This window comes from Macaca thibetana, chromosome 10 (genome assembly GCF_024542745.1).
Source record: "Macaca thibetana thibetana isolate TM-01 chromosome 10, ASM2454274v1, whole genome shotgun sequence".
Taxonomy (NCBI): Eukaryota; Metazoa; Chordata; class Mammalia; order Primates; family Cercopithecidae; genus Macaca; species Macaca thibetana.
The window spans coordinates 71,363,724-71,379,359 of record NC_065587.1 but is presented as its reverse complement, the minus strand read 5'-3'; the positions used below and the strand labels follow the sequence as shown (position 1 = coordinate 71,379,359).

The window sequence follows — 15,636 nt, the reverse complement described above, 5'->3', positions numbered from 1 at the left end:
CTTTCAACCACAGATCAAATTCTTTCTCCCAAGAAGCTTTTTCAGACTTTAATTTTCAAGGAATTGTCATTTGTTATATTACTCTTTTGATTGTTCATGGTTTCAGAAAAAGATCCAGTAGGCCTAACACACCAGAAATTATGAAACTTTTGTGTGCAGTGGACCTCTTTGGAAGGCTGGTGAAGCCTGTGGAATCTTTCTTAGAAGAGGCTTTTAGGCCGGGCGCGGTGGCTCACGCCTGTAATCCCAACACTTTGGAAGGCCGAGGTGGGCGCATCACGAGGTCAGGAGATCAAGACTATCCTGGCTAACACGGTGAACCCCGTCTCTACTAAAAATATAAAAAAAATTAGCTGGGCGTGGTGGCAGGCACCTGTAATCCCAGCTACTTGGGAGGCTGAGGCAGGAGAATGGTGTGAACCCGGGAGGCGGAGCTTGCAGTGAGCCAAGATCACGCCACTGCACTTCAGCCTGGGCAACAGAGCAAGACTCTGTCTCCAAAAAAGAAAAAGAAGAGGCTTTTAAATACACAAATAGAATTACAAGACAAGACAAATATGATTAAGACAAGCCTGGGCGACATAGCAAGACCTCATGTCTACAAAATATTTAAAAATTAGCTAGGCATGGTGGCGCATGCCTGTAGTTCCAGCTACTTGGGAGGCTGAGGTGGGAGGATCTCCTGAGCCCAGGAGTTTGAGTTACAGTGAGCCATGATCATACACTAGCCTGGGCAACAGACTAAAACCATCTCTCTAAAAAGAGAAAAAGAAAAAGGAATAAAAGCTACCTTGTAACATGTTACTATGTTTGCTGCTTTATTAATTCATTAAATAACACAATCTAGCATTGGGTCAAATAATGTAAAAATAGGGATTAAAGTAATACTTTAAGATATCTACTATGACTAAAATGTGGTATGAAAATATCTATATTTTTTATGATTGACAAAGTCAAGAGTACTACAGGTAGCACTGTAATCTGTGACCTGCATTCATAATGAAAGGAAATGCTAAATTTCAGTTAGAGGTGAGAATAAAGATGTGATTTTTGGTTTTCCCCATCCGGGTTCACAGTACTGATTCCTATTCATGGACACCTAGGGGATTCTGTAGACCCCAAGTTAGGACTCCTGTGCTGGAGGATTTGCAGGCCTGGGAAGCAGACATTCAAGTCACTCAGCTTCACACTGAACACTCAAGTACAGGCAGCTTATCCATCATTATGGCCTCTTGTGCTAGGCAGAGGAGACTCCACAACAGTTAGAAGAAAACAAGAGGGTATAACCTCCCTCCCATCCCCCAGGAGATTGGTTAAGAAACTTTTCAAAGGTCCTGACTGGATTTCTCCATTATCAGGCAGTATTGGTCAAAGATGCCCTCATGGGGACTTGAAGGCCAGGAGAGCTTGCTGAGTTCATGGGGAGAACACAGTGGCCTTCAGACAATAATGGTCTCATTTCCTTGGCCTGTGTCCACTAGTAACCTCCATCAGTTCCTTTCACCCTGGTGACAGCCACTTAGTGTTTTATCAGTTAGCAGATATTTTTTGAGTGTTAGGTGGGGAACAAGTCTGTGCAGGGATGGAAATGATGTAGTTATCCTCAAGAAAATTAGATTGCTATCAGAGATTAGATTAAGATGGTACATCTCTCTTCTTTCTTATCCTAAATTTCCTGAAGTAACAGGAAATGTAGTTTTTTAAAAAGAGTAAATCTAGCTGGGTGCGGTGGCTCATGCCTGTAATCCCAGCACTTTGGGAGGCTGAGGCGGGCGGATCACCTGAGGTCAGGAGTTTGAGACCAGCCTGGCCAACACGGTGAAACCCTGTCGCTAATAAAAATACAAAAATTAGCCGGGTGTGTTGGCTTATGCCTGTAATCCCAGCTACCACGGAGGCGGAGGCAGGAGAATTGCTGGAACCCGGGAGGCAGAGTTCGTAAATCTTCCATTTTTTTTCTTAGTCAGAAGGAGAAATATTTGGAGAAGAAAAATGGTGACGAATGGTAATACTGATGTGGAAGATTGGACTAGGGAGTCTATGGGAGCAAGACGGTGGTGCTCTCTGGTTTTGGTTGGTTTCATGGGATATATGAATGGAAATAGAGCAGTGTGTTATATTAATATTATATTAGCTATAATAACAGCTCTGTATTTACCCAGTACTTTTCATTTGTTCAAAACTCTTACACATTATCTAATTTAATCTTCTCATCCTACTACTATATAGGAGAATGTCTCACCTAAAGGATTGCAGAGGAGGCACAAAGCCTATGCTTGTTCCCCAAGATTAGAACCACTGGGAATGCCTTTGCCTTGCCACCTTTTTGGCTGGTTGAGGTATATACGAAGGAGGAACTTATCACAGAGAACCTAGTTAGCGGTTCTTACATTTCAGCATATATTAACAGGGGAAGTCTGTTAGAGATATATTTTCTGGGCCCGCGACACAGAGATTTGGATTCAGCAAATGAGGTATGACTCACAAGCCTACATTTTTAACAAGTGCTCTGGTCCATCTGCATAGGTGATCCAAAACCATACTTCCAGAAGAGTGGGTGAGGCCAGTCTTCCTGTATCAGTTTGTCTTTAGGTGTGTCAATTGTACACACCTAATATCGTGACTGGAGTTGTTTTGAGACGGGTCTCGCCCTGTCTCCCAAGCTGGAGTGCAGTGGTGCCATCACGGCTCGCTACAGCTTCCACCTCCTGGGCTTAAGTGATCCTCCCACCTCCGCCTCCTAAGTAGCTGGGACTACAGGTGTGTCACCACGCCTGGCTAATTTTTAAATTTTTTGTAGAGTCGAGGTCTCCCTATGTTGTCCAAACTCTTTTTATTTTTTATGATTGTTACTTTAAGGATCAGTCTGAAATTCCCTTTAGTCACACTTACACGCTTGAACTCATTTCTGGCACTAGTTATGGGCCTGTCCTGGGGAGTTCAAGTCCGGGACACACTATTAGGGAAATAACTGTCACAGCAAAGAAAAAGACCCTTTAAGAAAAAAACTACGAGGCAACGGGTAATACAGAGGTACTGGGCACTCTCGGAGACTGGCGGAGAAACCCCACACACACCTCCCATGGCTGTACTGTGTTCCTCCAGAGCCTGACATACAGGTATTCGGTGAGTACTGGTTAAAAGAATAACAAACGCATTGACACAATTTTAACATCTTCCCAAGGATTTTCTCTCAATCTCTTGTTAAGCTCAGCTCCTCGTCTGATAAACATGACGTTACATTTCCCCCCCTAATGTTATTTTGAAGTTTCCACGTAGATTAAATATGGCGACTGAAAATAAATCAAAAGACAAAGTGCTCGCGCATCCCATGACCTCCCCACCGGCAAGAAAGAGGAGAAACAGGCGTTAGCAAGCAGCGCTTCTTGGCGCAGAGAGAGAAGTACCAGGCACTCAGCACAGGCCGGAAGTCGGGGTAGAGGGCCGCGCCAGCTTCAGGCGTCACTTCTCACGCGACTTTCTGCGGGAAACATGGCGGCACTGAGCGGTGTCCGCTGGCTGACCCGAGTGAGCGCCCAGGACATGTGGGGCAGGGGCGGGCAAGGGAGCGGAGACTTTGTCCTAGGGTTTCCTAAACAGGGCAAAGTCAACTGTGGTGTTCGGGGTCTGGATGTCTGAAATCTGACCTTACAGGCTTGTGTGTCCCTGTTGTAGGCGTTGGTCTCCGCCGGGAACCCTGGGGCATGGAGAGGTCTGAGTACCTCGGCCGCGGCGCACGCTGCATCGCGGAGCCAGGTATGCATGAATCTGGCTGGGGTCTCGCTCACGACCCTGCCCCTTCCTCGCTGCTCCCTCCCCGGCTTTTCTCCATCCTTCCCGGGTCTCCCTACTTCCCTACTCCCAGGATCCCTTCTCCCGCCCCAGCTCTATCTTTGCTTCTCCCTTCTTCCCCCAATTAAGGCCGAGGACGTGAGGGTGGAGGGCTCCTTTCCCGTGACCATGCTTCCGGGAGACGGTGTGGGACCTGAGCTGATGCACGCCGTCAAGGAGGTGTTCAAGGTGAATGGCCTCGGGAATCAGACAGTAGTGGACAGTAGTGGGTTGGAAAGGACTTGGCCTTGACTGTGATGTTTTGGGAACCTGTCTGTGAAGGCTGCCGCTGTCCCAGTGGAATTCCAGGAGCACCACCTGAGTGAGGTGCAGAATATGGCATCTGAGGAGAAGCTGGAGCAGGTGCTGAGTTCCATGAAGGAGAATAAAGTGGCCATCATTGGTATGTGTGCCCTCTTGCCACTTGTCCATGTGCCATTTAAAATCAAATGATCAAATGTTTATTAAGCCCTTCTCCCCACATGGTATGCAATTATATTAACTCTCCAGGGCAACCACCGCTGGTATTTGGACATTTGTTCTTTCCCATTGGGAACCCAGGAGTTAAGAGATCATGTCAGCTGTCTATGCAGAAAAGTTCCAGGGGTTCTGAGTCTGTCCTGAGGCTACATCAACTGTCATCAAATCTTGTTCATTGCGTTTCTGGAATACCACTTCTAGCTGCCCCTTCTCTTCTCTTCTCTTTCTTTTCATTTGTTTTCTTTCCCTCCCTTCCTCCCACTTTTCTTCCCTTCCCTTCCCCTCTTCCCTTCTTCCCCTCTCCCCCTCTCCCCCTCTCTCTTTCTCTCTTTCTTTTTTTTTTTTTTGAGTCAGAGTCTTACTCTGTTGCTCAGGCTGGAGTACAGTGGTGTGATCTCTGCTCACTGCAACCTCCCCATCTCCAGTTCAAGCGATTCTCCTGCTTCAGCCTCCTGAGTAGCTGGGACTACAGGTGTGCATCACCATACCCAGCTAATTTTTGTATTTGTTTTGTTTTGTTTAAGACAGAGTCTTGCTCTGTCGCCCAGGCTGGAGTGCAATGTCGCCATCTTGGCTCACTGCAACCTCCGCCTCCCGGGTTCAAGCGATTCTCCTGCCTCAGCCTCCTGAGTAGCTGGCTGGTATTACAGGAGTGTGCCACCACGCCTGACTAATTTTTGTATTTTTAGTAGAGGTGGGGTTTCACCATGTTGGTCGGGCTGGTCTTGAACTCCTGACCTTGTGATCTGCCCGCCTTGGCCTCCCAAAGTGCTGGGATTACAAGCGTGAGCCACCATGCCCAGGCTAATTTTTGAATTTTTAGTAGAGGCAGGGTTTTATCATGTTGGCCAGGCAGGTCTCGAACTCTTGACCTCAAGTGATCCACCCACCTCAGCATTCCAAAGTGCTGGGATTATAGGCATGAGCCACCCTGCCTAGCTGCCCCTTTTCTTTTGTCTTCCATGCTTTAATCTCCTCATTTGAATTTTTTGGCTTCTAGTTCTGCCCCTACAGTTCATCTTCCATATCTCTTTTCTTGGAAAGAACAGCCTGACTTTTCCAGGTCAGCCTTACCATAGGAAAGTCAGTACTTTATAAGTTGGCCCTTAACTTTTCTGCCTTGGTGCCACAACTCTTGTTCTGTGCTTCAATCACACTAGATTGTGTGTTAGATGCCAAATATGTACTACCTGACTTATACTGTTCCCTGTACCCAGAACATTCTTTCTTTGAAGCTACCTGTTAGAGTCCTTCTCACTCATTCACTGTATTAGTTTCCCATAGCTGCCATAACACACTACCATGAACCTGGTGGCTTATCGTAACAGAAATGTATTCTCTCACAGTACTGGAGGCCGTAAGTCTGAAATTAAGGTGTTGGCAGGGCCCTGCTCCCTCTGAAGGTTTAGGGGAGAATCCTTTCTTTCCTCTTCTGGTGGCTCCTGCTGTTTTTTGACTAGTAGATGCATCACCCCAGTATCTGTGGTTTTCTTCCTTCTCTATCTCTGTATCATTTTTCTCCTTAAATATTTATCACTGGATTTAGGGCCAACCCTCATCCAGGACGATTTTTTCTCAAGATCCTTAACTTAGTTACATCTGAAAAGCCTCTTTTCCCAAATAAGGTCACATATATAGGTTCTGGGGCTCACGGCATGGACAGTCATTTCGGGGATCACTGTTGAGCCCATTGTGCTCACATAACTTAAGGTGTGACTGAAGTGCTAGCTCTTCTGTGCTATATCCTGATATTACTGGAGAGGATTTCCTCTTTGTGTTGCTATGCAAGTTTCCCATGGTATTTATCATGTCTTTCATATTATCTGTCTTTCCCAGTGTACCGTTTGCTTTTCGAGGGCAGGAGTTGTATGGTTTTAGTTGCTATCCTTATTGCCTGACATGTAATTGACATTCATCAGTAGTTGTTGGATTAAAAAATGTCAAATAAGGAGAAGGCACAGAAACATCTAAAAGATCACAGATCTGCTAGCATTGTTTTTCAACTTCTTATTAAACCCAGGCTCTTTTTTGATAAATAGAAAAAAAATCCATTCTCCATTTTGAAGTTTCGGCCTAAATTAAATATGTTGACTAAAAATAAAGCATTAAGGCTGGGGCGGGTGGATCACTTGAGGTCAGGAGTTCGAGACCAGCCTGGCCAATATGGTGAGACCCCCGCCTCTACTAAAAATACAAAAAGTTAGCCAGGTGTGGTGGCACATGCCTGTAATCCCAGCTACTGGGGCAGCTGAGGCAGGAGAAGTGCTTGAACTTGGGAGGTGGAGGTTGCAGTGAGCCCAGATAGCGCCACTGCACTCTAGGCGACAGAGTGAGACCCTGTCTCTCTCTCCCCCTCTCTCTCTCTCACACACACACACACACACACACACAGCAATAGATGAAATGTTTCTGGCTGTAACCACATTATTCTCTTTTGTCCCTTGCCCCCAGCAACAATTTAAAAATTACTGATTTGGGAATGGGAGATGGGAGTCTGGGTTACATTATGTTTCTAAGGGGGTTAGACACTGGTCTGGGTTCCCTTGGGCTTGGCCAGTGCCTGACACTCCTTTTCCCACTTTGTTTACACAGGAAAGATTCATACCCCGATGGAGTATAAGGGGGAGCTAGCCTCCTATGATATGCGGCTGAGGTAGGTGGTCTGGGTGGGGCGAATGGTCGAGAGGTGTCAGGGCACCAGGAGCGGAGCTGATGGCCCTGCCCACCCTCAGGCGTAAGTTGGACTTGTTTGCCAACGTAGTCCATGTGAAGTCACTTCCTGGGTATATGACTCGGCACAACAATCTAGACCTGGTGATCATTCGAGAGCAGACCGAAGGGGAGTACAGCTCTCTGGAACATGAGGTGAGGCCCTAGAAACTGGGGAAGGGCAAGGATGAAGGTGGGAGAGAGGTGGAGCTCCTTGTTTCCCTTCCCAGTGTCACCTAGCTGCTGCTGTCTTCTTACCCAGAGTGCAAGGGGTGTGATTGAGTGTTTGAAGATTGTCACACGAGCCAAGTCTCAGCGGATTGCAAAGTTCGCCTTTGACTATGCCACCAAGAAAGGACGGAGCAAGGTCACTGCTGTCCACAAGGCGAACATCATGTGAGGGACATGGCTTTGTGTAGGATGGGTTCCTGGGAAGGTAGCCCCTGTACTTTCTCGGCTGATTCTGTCCCCTTTGGCCCATGGACAGGAAACTTGGGGATGGGTTGTTCCTGCAGTGCTGCGAGGAAGTTGCTGAACTGTACCCCAAAATCAAATTTGAGACAATGATCATAGACAACTGCTGCATGCAGGTGAGGCCTCCCCACATCTCCACTCACGGGGCGGAGGAGGAGGGTGGGGAGTGGAATTTACTTCATGCCTACACCTTTCATCCTCTAGCTGGTGCAGAATCCTTACCAGTTTGATGTGCTCGTGATGCCCAATCTCTATGGGAACATTATTGACAATCTGGCTGCTGGCCTGGTTGGGGGAGCTGGTGTGGTCCCTGGTGAGAGCTATAGTGCAGAATATGCAGTCTTTGAGACGGTGAGTGAGGCTGCTTTCTCCTTCGGCCCTTCCTACGTGCCCTTTCTCTGACCTCAAGTCTGCCATTTCTCCCCCATCCCAGTGTCTCCACTTCCTAAGTGATCTTAGCCTGTTCTTCCCCCACGCTGCCCACCATGCCTCTTTTCAGTGACCCTGGCCTGACCTTCCCCTCCCATAATGTCCTTTTCCAACCTAAGCCTCTGTGTACCCCTCCTGGCTCCTCCCAGTGTCTAGCCTGCCCCTCTTTCCACAGGGTGCCCGGCACCCATTTGCCCAGGCAGTGGGCAGGAATATAGCCAATCCCACAGCCATGCTGCTGTCGGCTTCCAACATGTTGCGGCATCTCAAGTAGGTCACGGGAGGCTGTGGGCAGTGGTTGGGTGTTGTGAGGAGGAGCCCGGTGGGGAAATTAGTGGGAGGTGTCTTGGGGGAGTCACAGTTTCTTCCTGTCCATATCCACAGTCTTGAGTATCACTCCAACATGATTGCAGATGCAGTGAAGAAGGTGATCAAAGTTGGCAAGGTGAGTTTAGAAGAGTAGTGCTGGCTTCAGGGTTTAGAGTAGTTCTGGGGTCAGCACCTCGGTACTACTCTCTGGGGAACCTGAATGGGGGTCTCTTTTTCCCCCAGGTTCCCAGAACATCTGCTCCCTGACATCCCTGCATCCCTCTCAGGGCTGTTCTTCACCTCCCTTCTCTTGGCTGTTTCATCCTTTTGATCTCTTTTGCCTCTTAGATCCCATCTGCTGTTCCCTCTTTCCTGCTCCATCCACTGCCCTTTTCATGGGCCATCTGAATGCAGAACTTGCAGCTCTCCTTGGGGGTGGAACAGCAAGGGATACAGGCAGGCTGAAGCATCAGCTTCACCTTCACACCCATCTCCTTTCCGCTGCGATTCTTTCCTTCCACCTGGTCTTGTCTCTATTTCTTCCAAGGAAGGTAGCCACATCGCGCCTCTGATCTGCATTTCCCATCATCTTTGCCTGCTCAGCCTCCTGTCCTGCTCTGGCTGCAGCACAGCTAATAGTGGCTTAAGAGGAGTGGGCAGGTCCATGTGCTTCCCAACCTGGCTCCTCCTTCCATTCCTGTGCATTGCCTCTTTTTTCTGGCTGTCACGCATTCTTGGATTCCATTTCCTCAATCACATTGCCCTATCTCCCTTCATGGGCTCTCTTTTCTCCCTCCCCACGGCTGTTGCCGGTGGTGGCTGTAGGTGCGGACTCGAGACATGGGCGGCTACAGCACCACAACCGACTTCATCAAGTCTGTCATCGGTCACCTGCACCCCCATGGGAGCTAGAGCCCTTTATTTCTTCCAGCCTTGCAAGGACCACACTCCCCATACCCTTCAGTGCAGTGCACCAGGGAGGAGACCTTGTGCCTCTAGGCAGTGGACCATGGTCACCTTGCTGGGTAGAGCCTAGGTTGTCCTGGCCCGCTTCCTTAGGGGAGACTGTTGGGTGGTGATGGGAATTGTTAGGCTGGAACCCAGGCCACATGGATGATGATGATTCTCCCCCACAGGTTCGAACCTCTGACATGGGTGGCTATGCTACTTGCCATGACTTCACTGAGGCTGTCATTGCTGCCTTGCCCCACCCATAGGCCTTGTCCATACTCATGTAAGGTGTCCAATAAAGAACATGAACCAACTTTTGTGAATTTGTTTTTATTGGGGAACAGGGCACAGGGTGGAAGATGTCACCTTGGGCTATGGTATGTCCCACCTCCCAGAGAATGTCCATTTGCATTCTAATCTTCCTGGGATGCTTTATGGAACTTTTTCTTCTTCTTGGAGCTGCTCTTGCCAGCTGCCTCTTCAGGCCCACTGCTGACTGGCTCCTCTTTGGAAAATTTCCTCTTTTTCTTGGAGCCACTTCTGTGGCCTGCCTCTTCGGGGTCATTAACTGTTTCCTCCTTGGGTGAAGACTTCTTCCTCTTGGGAAGACTGGTGCTGCCAGCGGTCTCTTCAAGATCACTACTCATCAACTCCTCCTTGGAAAAAGATTTCTTTTTCTTGGGTTTGGAGAAAGGGATAGATGGGTCTTCCATTCCATTCTCCTGAGGAACCTCTTGGGGCTTTTGCTTTTTCTTCTTTTTGGGTTTTTCACTCGTCTCCTAAAGGGAAGGACAGGGGAACAGGCTGTGAGAACAGTGCCATCACACACACCCCCATTACATCTTCAGCAATTAAGTAGTCTAAGCAGGGAAAACTGTGTAGTTACTGACATTGCCCAGTGTTTCTGGCATAGTTTAATTGTGTGGGTATTAACTTTAGAGATCCATCCCAAAGACTGTCCCAAATTAGAAGGAAAACATGTAATGAGAAATTACCTCAGCCCATTAAAAAAAAACCTAAAGAAACACCCACCATGCTGGTCACAACAGAACCCTCATGCCAAGTTCCAGACAGGGCCCTGAAACACTGTTTAAGAAACTGGGTGCTAAATGAAAATCTCAGGGAGAATGATTGTAGCTTAGCACATTGGGGACCTCCCTGCCCCCATCCCCACTATGAAACACTACCACCTCCGGACACACGTCTGAGAATAAGCAGAGCAGGAATTTACACTACCCCAGGTTGAGGACTCCTGGGAAGCAGCCGAGGACAGAACACACATGCCCAGGGAACAGGTGTGAGCTACAACCAGCTCTCTGGGCTCTTGAGCAAGTTCAGCACCTATATCCTTCCTATAGAATCAAGAGGTAGTTTTAGATGTTTCAGGTCCTTGTTTCAGTCCAAAAGCCTGGACTCAAGACCATGACTTGATGCAGCACATCCTTTATTCTGCTGTTGAAAATCCTACAACCTAGGATCTCTGCCAGGGTCATGCTGCCTACTGACCTCACACTCCTCTGGAGTACTACTGCTGTTTTCTGAAGATGCGAGGGCAAGTGCAGCCAGCCGTTTCTTTTCCTTCTTTAAGCGTTTCTTCTCCTGTTTCTCCAGCTTCCTAGTAATCTCAGCAGCCGCTTCCTCTGCCTGGTCAAAGAAAAGTGCTAAAAGGGCCTGAAGGCCTTTGGTGCTCTGAGGACTCCTTTCTGGCATTATTGGATCAGGCTCATTAAATCAGTTTTTTTTGCCTCCACTTTACGAGGTCAGGCTCAGACAGTTCATCACCTCCAACAGCTAGCTATGCCTCTCCACACCCAGCAAAGCCCAACTAACCTGAACCATTGCTTCCTTCATGACATCCAGATTCTTTCGTGGTATCTCTCCAGTCTCATAGAAGGACAGTCGCTCTTCAACTTGTTCTCGAAGCTTCTCCCCAAATACACTCGTGGGCACCTCTGGATGTGCGTAACAAAGCCTGTCAGCCCAAAGAGAAAAACTACCCCCACCCTGTGTTCCCTCTGCCCTCAGCTTCACTCAGACCCAGAGTCTCAACACTCACTAGGTGAACTGCTGTTGACGAAAAATATTGCCATCATCGTGGAAGCTATGGTTGTGAGCCTCCCCACCCACCCAGCTAGCCAGCCCCTTCTCACAACTGCCAGCCCCCCCACCCATACCAGAGAAGCAATCGATTCGTGAGGCAATACTGCATTTGTTTGCCAGGTATCGGGAGATGCGGCCTTTGTTCTTGGCAGCTGCTCGGCCAATGAAGGTGGAGTGGAAAATGAGTCCATATTTTGGTGTGTTACCCCTTGTCTTCAGGGCTCTGAGAGAATATTCAGTGGAGAGTTTAAGATCAGAAATTTCAACCCCATTAGCCAAGGCAGCTCAGCTCCTCCCCTCCTCTCACCCCCAAGTCCTGAGTGAGCCTCAGGCCAGATTGGATCTCTACCCCAATGCATGCCAACCCATAGCTCCCAGAGGCAGAGGGAAGGCATCCGATGTCGCTGACCTGGAGACTTGGTCCCTTTGCTGGGCCCTGGGAATCACTCAGACACCAGGACTGGCCATCACCCCCATAGCAGAGGCCTGTATAGGTCAGGGAGCCCTGGTCAGCCATCACCGTGATCCCCCAACAAGCAGTGGGCACCAGAAGTGGCACCTGATTGTGGGCAGGTGCCCTCACTGGTACCTGAACAGGGCCTTTTCAGCCCCAAGGATCTGCACTGTGGATGCTGGATACTTGGCCAGGTTGGTGAGGCTGCCAGCATGTGCGATGAGACGTGCACCTACCTGGAAAGAGTCAAGGAAGCAGTCAGAGAAACGAACTGCTAACCTGCCAGTTGCATGACAGCCCTGCTCCCCACCTCCCCATCAAGCACAACTAGGGAAGACATAGTGGGTGAAGAAATACAGCAGTGCAGGTGCACATGGCAACAGTCCTTATTCTCCCATTTTTGTGTCCCATGACGCACCGCTTCCCCAATTAGGGCTGACAGGCTGGGGGCTACTTGGCTCATCTTGGAGCGCAGGTAAGTGTGTAGGCTCTGGCGGTACTCAGATAAAGACACCACACGACTGGAGAAGCTCTCGATGTTTATCAAGTCAATGGCAGATATGTCCATGCCTAGGAAAAACCAAGTGTGAATGCAGGAGGCCAGATACTCAGAGCCCCATACCTTATGCAGGCTGCCAGGCTCTGCACTGACCCATGGAGGACCGTGAGGCATCCAGAATAGCCTTAGCCTTGGCCCCATCCATTGTCAGCTCCTCCAGCTTCTCCAGCTTTTCCTCATTCAGTTCCCTTCGGTTTCCAATAAACTGGGCAAGACGGCAGTATGTGGCATTGTCGTTGATGATTTTCACCAGCTCCGGAAAGTGATACCCATACCACTCCCTGCAAAGAGCCACAGTCACTCCCTGGCCCAGCTGCTTCATCAAAAACCATAGAGCTACAAATCTTCATTCTATGTTCCCCCATTCACAATACAGACCAGGCACAGGGCCTGAGCTGAGGTGTATATAGGGTAGGTTTACTCTACCTCCTCTTTCTATACAGTCAGTGTAAGAACACAGCCTGTGGTAAGCACCAGGAGGCCTAGACCCAGCCCCAGTCCACATAGTTCTACCCACAGGATGGTCAGTCCTCATCAAGACTCAAAATTAGCTAAACTACAGACCAAAGGCTCCAGTATTATGGATGGCCCCTGCACTTTACCTGACACGCATAGAGAAGGTATTGATGTCCTTATCCAGCTGGTCCAGGAGGCTAATGGACTGGATGATCATATTGTCCACTCGGTTCACATTAAACTTAACTTTGGCACGGGAATAGCTGTGTCCCAGCCCCAGCTGTGCTTTACAAGCTGACAGATCAGTCAGACCCTTCACCAGATTGTGGAAGTGCAGACGAACTCCTAAGAAGAGGGCAGGACGGTGAGCAACAAGGGGCTCTGAGCTAGCTCCCGCACCCATGGGCACCAGCCAAGTCCAAGGCCTTCCCAGAAGTCACAAGCACCCACGTTTCCAGAACCTCCTCCCCGAAAATGTCAAGGATAACATGAATATAACAGATGATGGTCTCACCTCGCAGGATCTCAGCTATGACGCCTCCAGTCTGGCAGTTGTACCCTAACTCCTCCTGTATTGCAGCACCAATCTTGGGATCCCCAACTCCCAAGAGTACTTTCTTCTTTTTGGATGGCAGGTGGGTCTCCAAGAGCAGGCGGAGGTCCTCATGAACAACCCCTCAGAGGAAAGAACACAGTTCCCACTCACAGGCTGAAGGATGATCAATTCTAACATCTCCTCAGCTGATTACCCTGCTTCCACGGAGCATGCTGGGATGGCATACCTAGACCCCTCCCCATCAGGCATTGCTCAGAGACATGGAGACATCAGTGACTGCACTCAGGGGATTGACAGATTTGATTCGCAAGTCATCACTGCAAAGCCTGGCCCAGCCATGGGAACAACTGCACTCAGGTCTGATAGCACAATCGTGCAATAAATAATAGCTTGTAACACACCCTTGAGTATTTAGTAGAATTTGCCTTCTGGAACCAAACCTTTTTTCCTTAGCCTGTGTTTATCCAACCGCCCTTTCCAAGCAAATAGCAGAAAACTAGACACCTGATTGTGTTTAGGCAAAAAACTCAGGCACAGGTAGGTGTTAAGCCAACCCCCTTTAAGAAACCCCCTTTGTCAAGCCGGGCACGGTAGCTCGCGCCTGTAATCTCAGCACTTTGGGAGGCCGAGGCGGGGGATCACGAGATCGAGACCATCCTGGCCAACATGGTGAAACCCCGTCTCTATTAAAAACACAAAATTAGCCGGGTGTGGTGGCTGGCACACGCCTGTAATCCCCGTTACTCGGGAGGTTGAGGCAGAAGAATCGCGTGAACCAGGGAGGCGGAGGTTGCAGTGAGCCCAGATCGTGCCACTGCACTCCAGCCTGGAGGGCAGAGACTGTCTCAAAAAATAAATAATCTGTCACTACAGTGCCCACAAGGAAACGTAACACACATCCCACATCATCTGCTTTCAACAGTTTGGTCCATCACAGTTCCCAGATCTTGAGCTCTGTGAAGACAATTATTTCAAATTACACAGTTATGTCTCAAATACTGCCTCACACCTATCAGACTCACAGCCGGCCAAGGACGGCAAATACTATCACAAGCTGCCCGAGAGGATACCGGAAGGAACCACATCTCCCTGTGATACTTGGTGGTGGCCGACTCACCTTCAGACACGGCGTTCGCATTTTCCAAGGCAACCTGGGACGAGGCAAAGGGACAAAAGGCCACCAGACGAACGATGTTGTGGAATTTGCCCAAGTTGAGCACGGACTCCTCCACCTAGCGGGGGAGAAAGAGGCTGAGTGGTTTCCTTCCCTCCCTCCTGCCTCTGCGGCGCAGTAAAGCAGCGGTTCTCAGCCTTGGAAGCTCTTAAAATATGCTGACAGCGGGACCCCACAACCCAGCTTCTGCTTTAATCGTTCCGGCGCGGGGTCCGGAAGGCTTATTTCTAACTGCTAGAGCGATTCTTCCCATGAGTCAAGGTAAAGACCCCCGGATCTAGAGCTTTCCAGGCCCGCCCCCCGCCCCGAACCTCTCGGCCGGCCACGTGGGAGCGCGCGCTGCATGCTGGGACCTGCGCGGTGAGGGTCTGCGAGGCCGCCTGAGGAGCCCATGGATCTCACCCACCTGCGGCTGCAGCAGACTGATCTCCTCCACTTCCTTCAGTGCCAGCAGCGCGTAGCCGACCGCATGCTCAAATAGCACGTGCAACAGCACCTGGAACGGGAGCCGGGGCGCTAGCGTCAGCTCAACCTCCGCGTCTGCCGGAACCCGCTCCCAGAGCAGGCGCAGGCCCAGGCACAGGCCCAGGCCCAGGCTCTGTCTGAAGCGCGAACCCAGACCGAAGCCCCCACCTTCGCGTCGCCCGCGCCCCACAACCACTCCTCACCATGGCGCCTGCTCCCGGGTTCGGCTCGCAATGCGGCTGGCGCGCTCCGGCGCGCGGAACCAGGCTCCAGAGGCCACGCCCCCGCCCCGCAGACCAATCGGAGGCCGGGGACGACACCATCTCCCGGCCTTTAGAGGGGCCGCCCGGGGTGGTATCGCCCGGAGCGCGGGCTGGGTGGCGCCGAGCGCGGGCGAGCAGGCCTTCTCTGGCCTCTGCAGCTGCGTGGGCGGGCGCGGTTGCCGGGGACGCGCGCCGGGCCTTGCTGGCAGCGAAAAGACATGGGTAGGCCCTTTCGGTATAATAGTCCAGTTCCAGATGTTCTTGTCATATAAGTTGCGGGCAGCAGAGATGGGTGAAGTCGGGGTGGGAGGCTCCGCGTAGGGCACGGCGTCCATCCCAGAGACCGCTGCCTAGCCGGCTGCCCGCTGCGCCCGTGGCCTCGGGCCCCAGACCCTGCGCCCCAAGTCCCCGGGACCCATCCGTTCC

General features: G+C 50.3%; 3 protein-coding genes and 5 non-coding genes across 9 annotated transcripts in view; 2 read left to right on the top strand and 6 right to left on the bottom strand.

The window, feature by feature from the left end:
• FASTKD5 (FAST kinase domains 5) overlaps positions 1–9,496 on the top strand; it is a 488,950-nt gene extending 479,454 nt beyond the window's left edge. The window contains exons 3-14 of the mRNA XM_050745660.1: positions 3,487–3,528; positions 3,676–3,756; positions 3,922–4,020; positions 4,114–4,234; positions 6,904–6,964; positions 7,044–7,176; positions 7,283–7,416; positions 7,508–7,610; positions 7,699–7,845; positions 8,099–8,193; positions 8,308–8,368; positions 9,058–9,496. Coding sequence (XP_050601617.1) covers positions 3,487–3,528; positions 3,676–3,756; positions 3,922–4,020; positions 4,114–4,234; positions 6,904–6,964; positions 7,044–7,176; positions 7,283–7,416; positions 7,508–7,610; positions 7,699–7,845; positions 8,099–8,193; positions 8,308–8,368; positions 9,058–9,144 — 1,164 coding nt within the window. The 3' untranslated portion in view covers positions 9,145–9,496. The remainder of the gene's footprint in view (positions 1–3,486; positions 3,529–3,675; positions 3,757–3,921; positions 4,021–4,113; positions 4,235–6,903; positions 6,965–7,043; positions 7,177–7,282; positions 7,417–7,507; positions 7,611–7,698; positions 7,846–8,098; positions 8,194–8,307; positions 8,369–9,057) is intronic.
• Positions 1–15,636, top strand: part of SNRPB (small nuclear ribonucleoprotein polypeptides B and B1) — a 350,333-nt gene that overhangs the window by 140,503 nt on the left and 194,194 nt on the right. The window lies entirely within an intron of this gene.
• On the bottom strand, positions 9,500–15,628 carry NOP56 (NOP56 ribonucleoprotein). 2 transcript variants are annotated; one of them, XM_050745673.1, is made up of 12 exons: positions 15,151–15,628; positions 14,889–14,978; positions 14,426–14,540; positions 13,267–13,428; positions 12,899–13,097; positions 12,390–12,577; positions 12,156–12,307; positions 11,873–11,973; positions 11,358–11,506; positions 11,014–11,135; positions 10,690–10,827; positions 9,500–10,535 (listed from the first exon to the last, which is right to left on the bottom strand). In XM_050745673.1, exons 1-12 carry the CDS (start codon positions 15,268–15,270, stop codon positions 10,518–10,520), a joined length of 1,554 nt encoding a protein of 517 aa, XP_050601630.1. In that variant the 5' UTR covers positions 15,271–15,628; the 3' UTR covers positions 9,500–10,517. The 2 variants fall into 2 exon arrangements, with proteins under 2 accessions (XP_050601630.1, XP_050601629.1); XM_050745672.1 differs by having other exon boundaries at positions 9,500–9,962.
• On the bottom strand, positions 10,898–10,970 carry LOC126929913 (small nucleolar RNA SNORD57). The gene has a single exon (XR_007717345.1). It is a non-coding gene; the product is annotated as a small nucleolar RNA SNORD57 (small nucleolar RNA).
• On the bottom strand, positions 11,211–11,281 carry LOC126929914 (small nucleolar RNA SNORD56). Its single transcript, XR_007717346.1, has one exon. It is a non-coding gene; the product is annotated as a small nucleolar RNA SNORD56 (small nucleolar RNA).
• On the bottom strand, positions 11,725–11,810 carry LOC126929931 (small nucleolar RNA SNORD86). The gene has a single exon (XR_007717363.1). It is a non-coding gene; the product is annotated as a small nucleolar RNA SNORD86 (small nucleolar RNA).
• On the bottom strand, positions 12,648–12,779 carry LOC126929920 (small nucleolar RNA SNORA51). Its single transcript, XR_007717352.1, has one exon. It is a non-coding gene; the product is annotated as a small nucleolar RNA SNORA51 (small nucleolar RNA).
• On the bottom strand, positions 13,557–13,631 carry LOC126929934 (small nucleolar RNA SNORD110). The gene has a single exon (XR_007717366.1). It is a non-coding gene; the product is annotated as a small nucleolar RNA SNORD110 (small nucleolar RNA).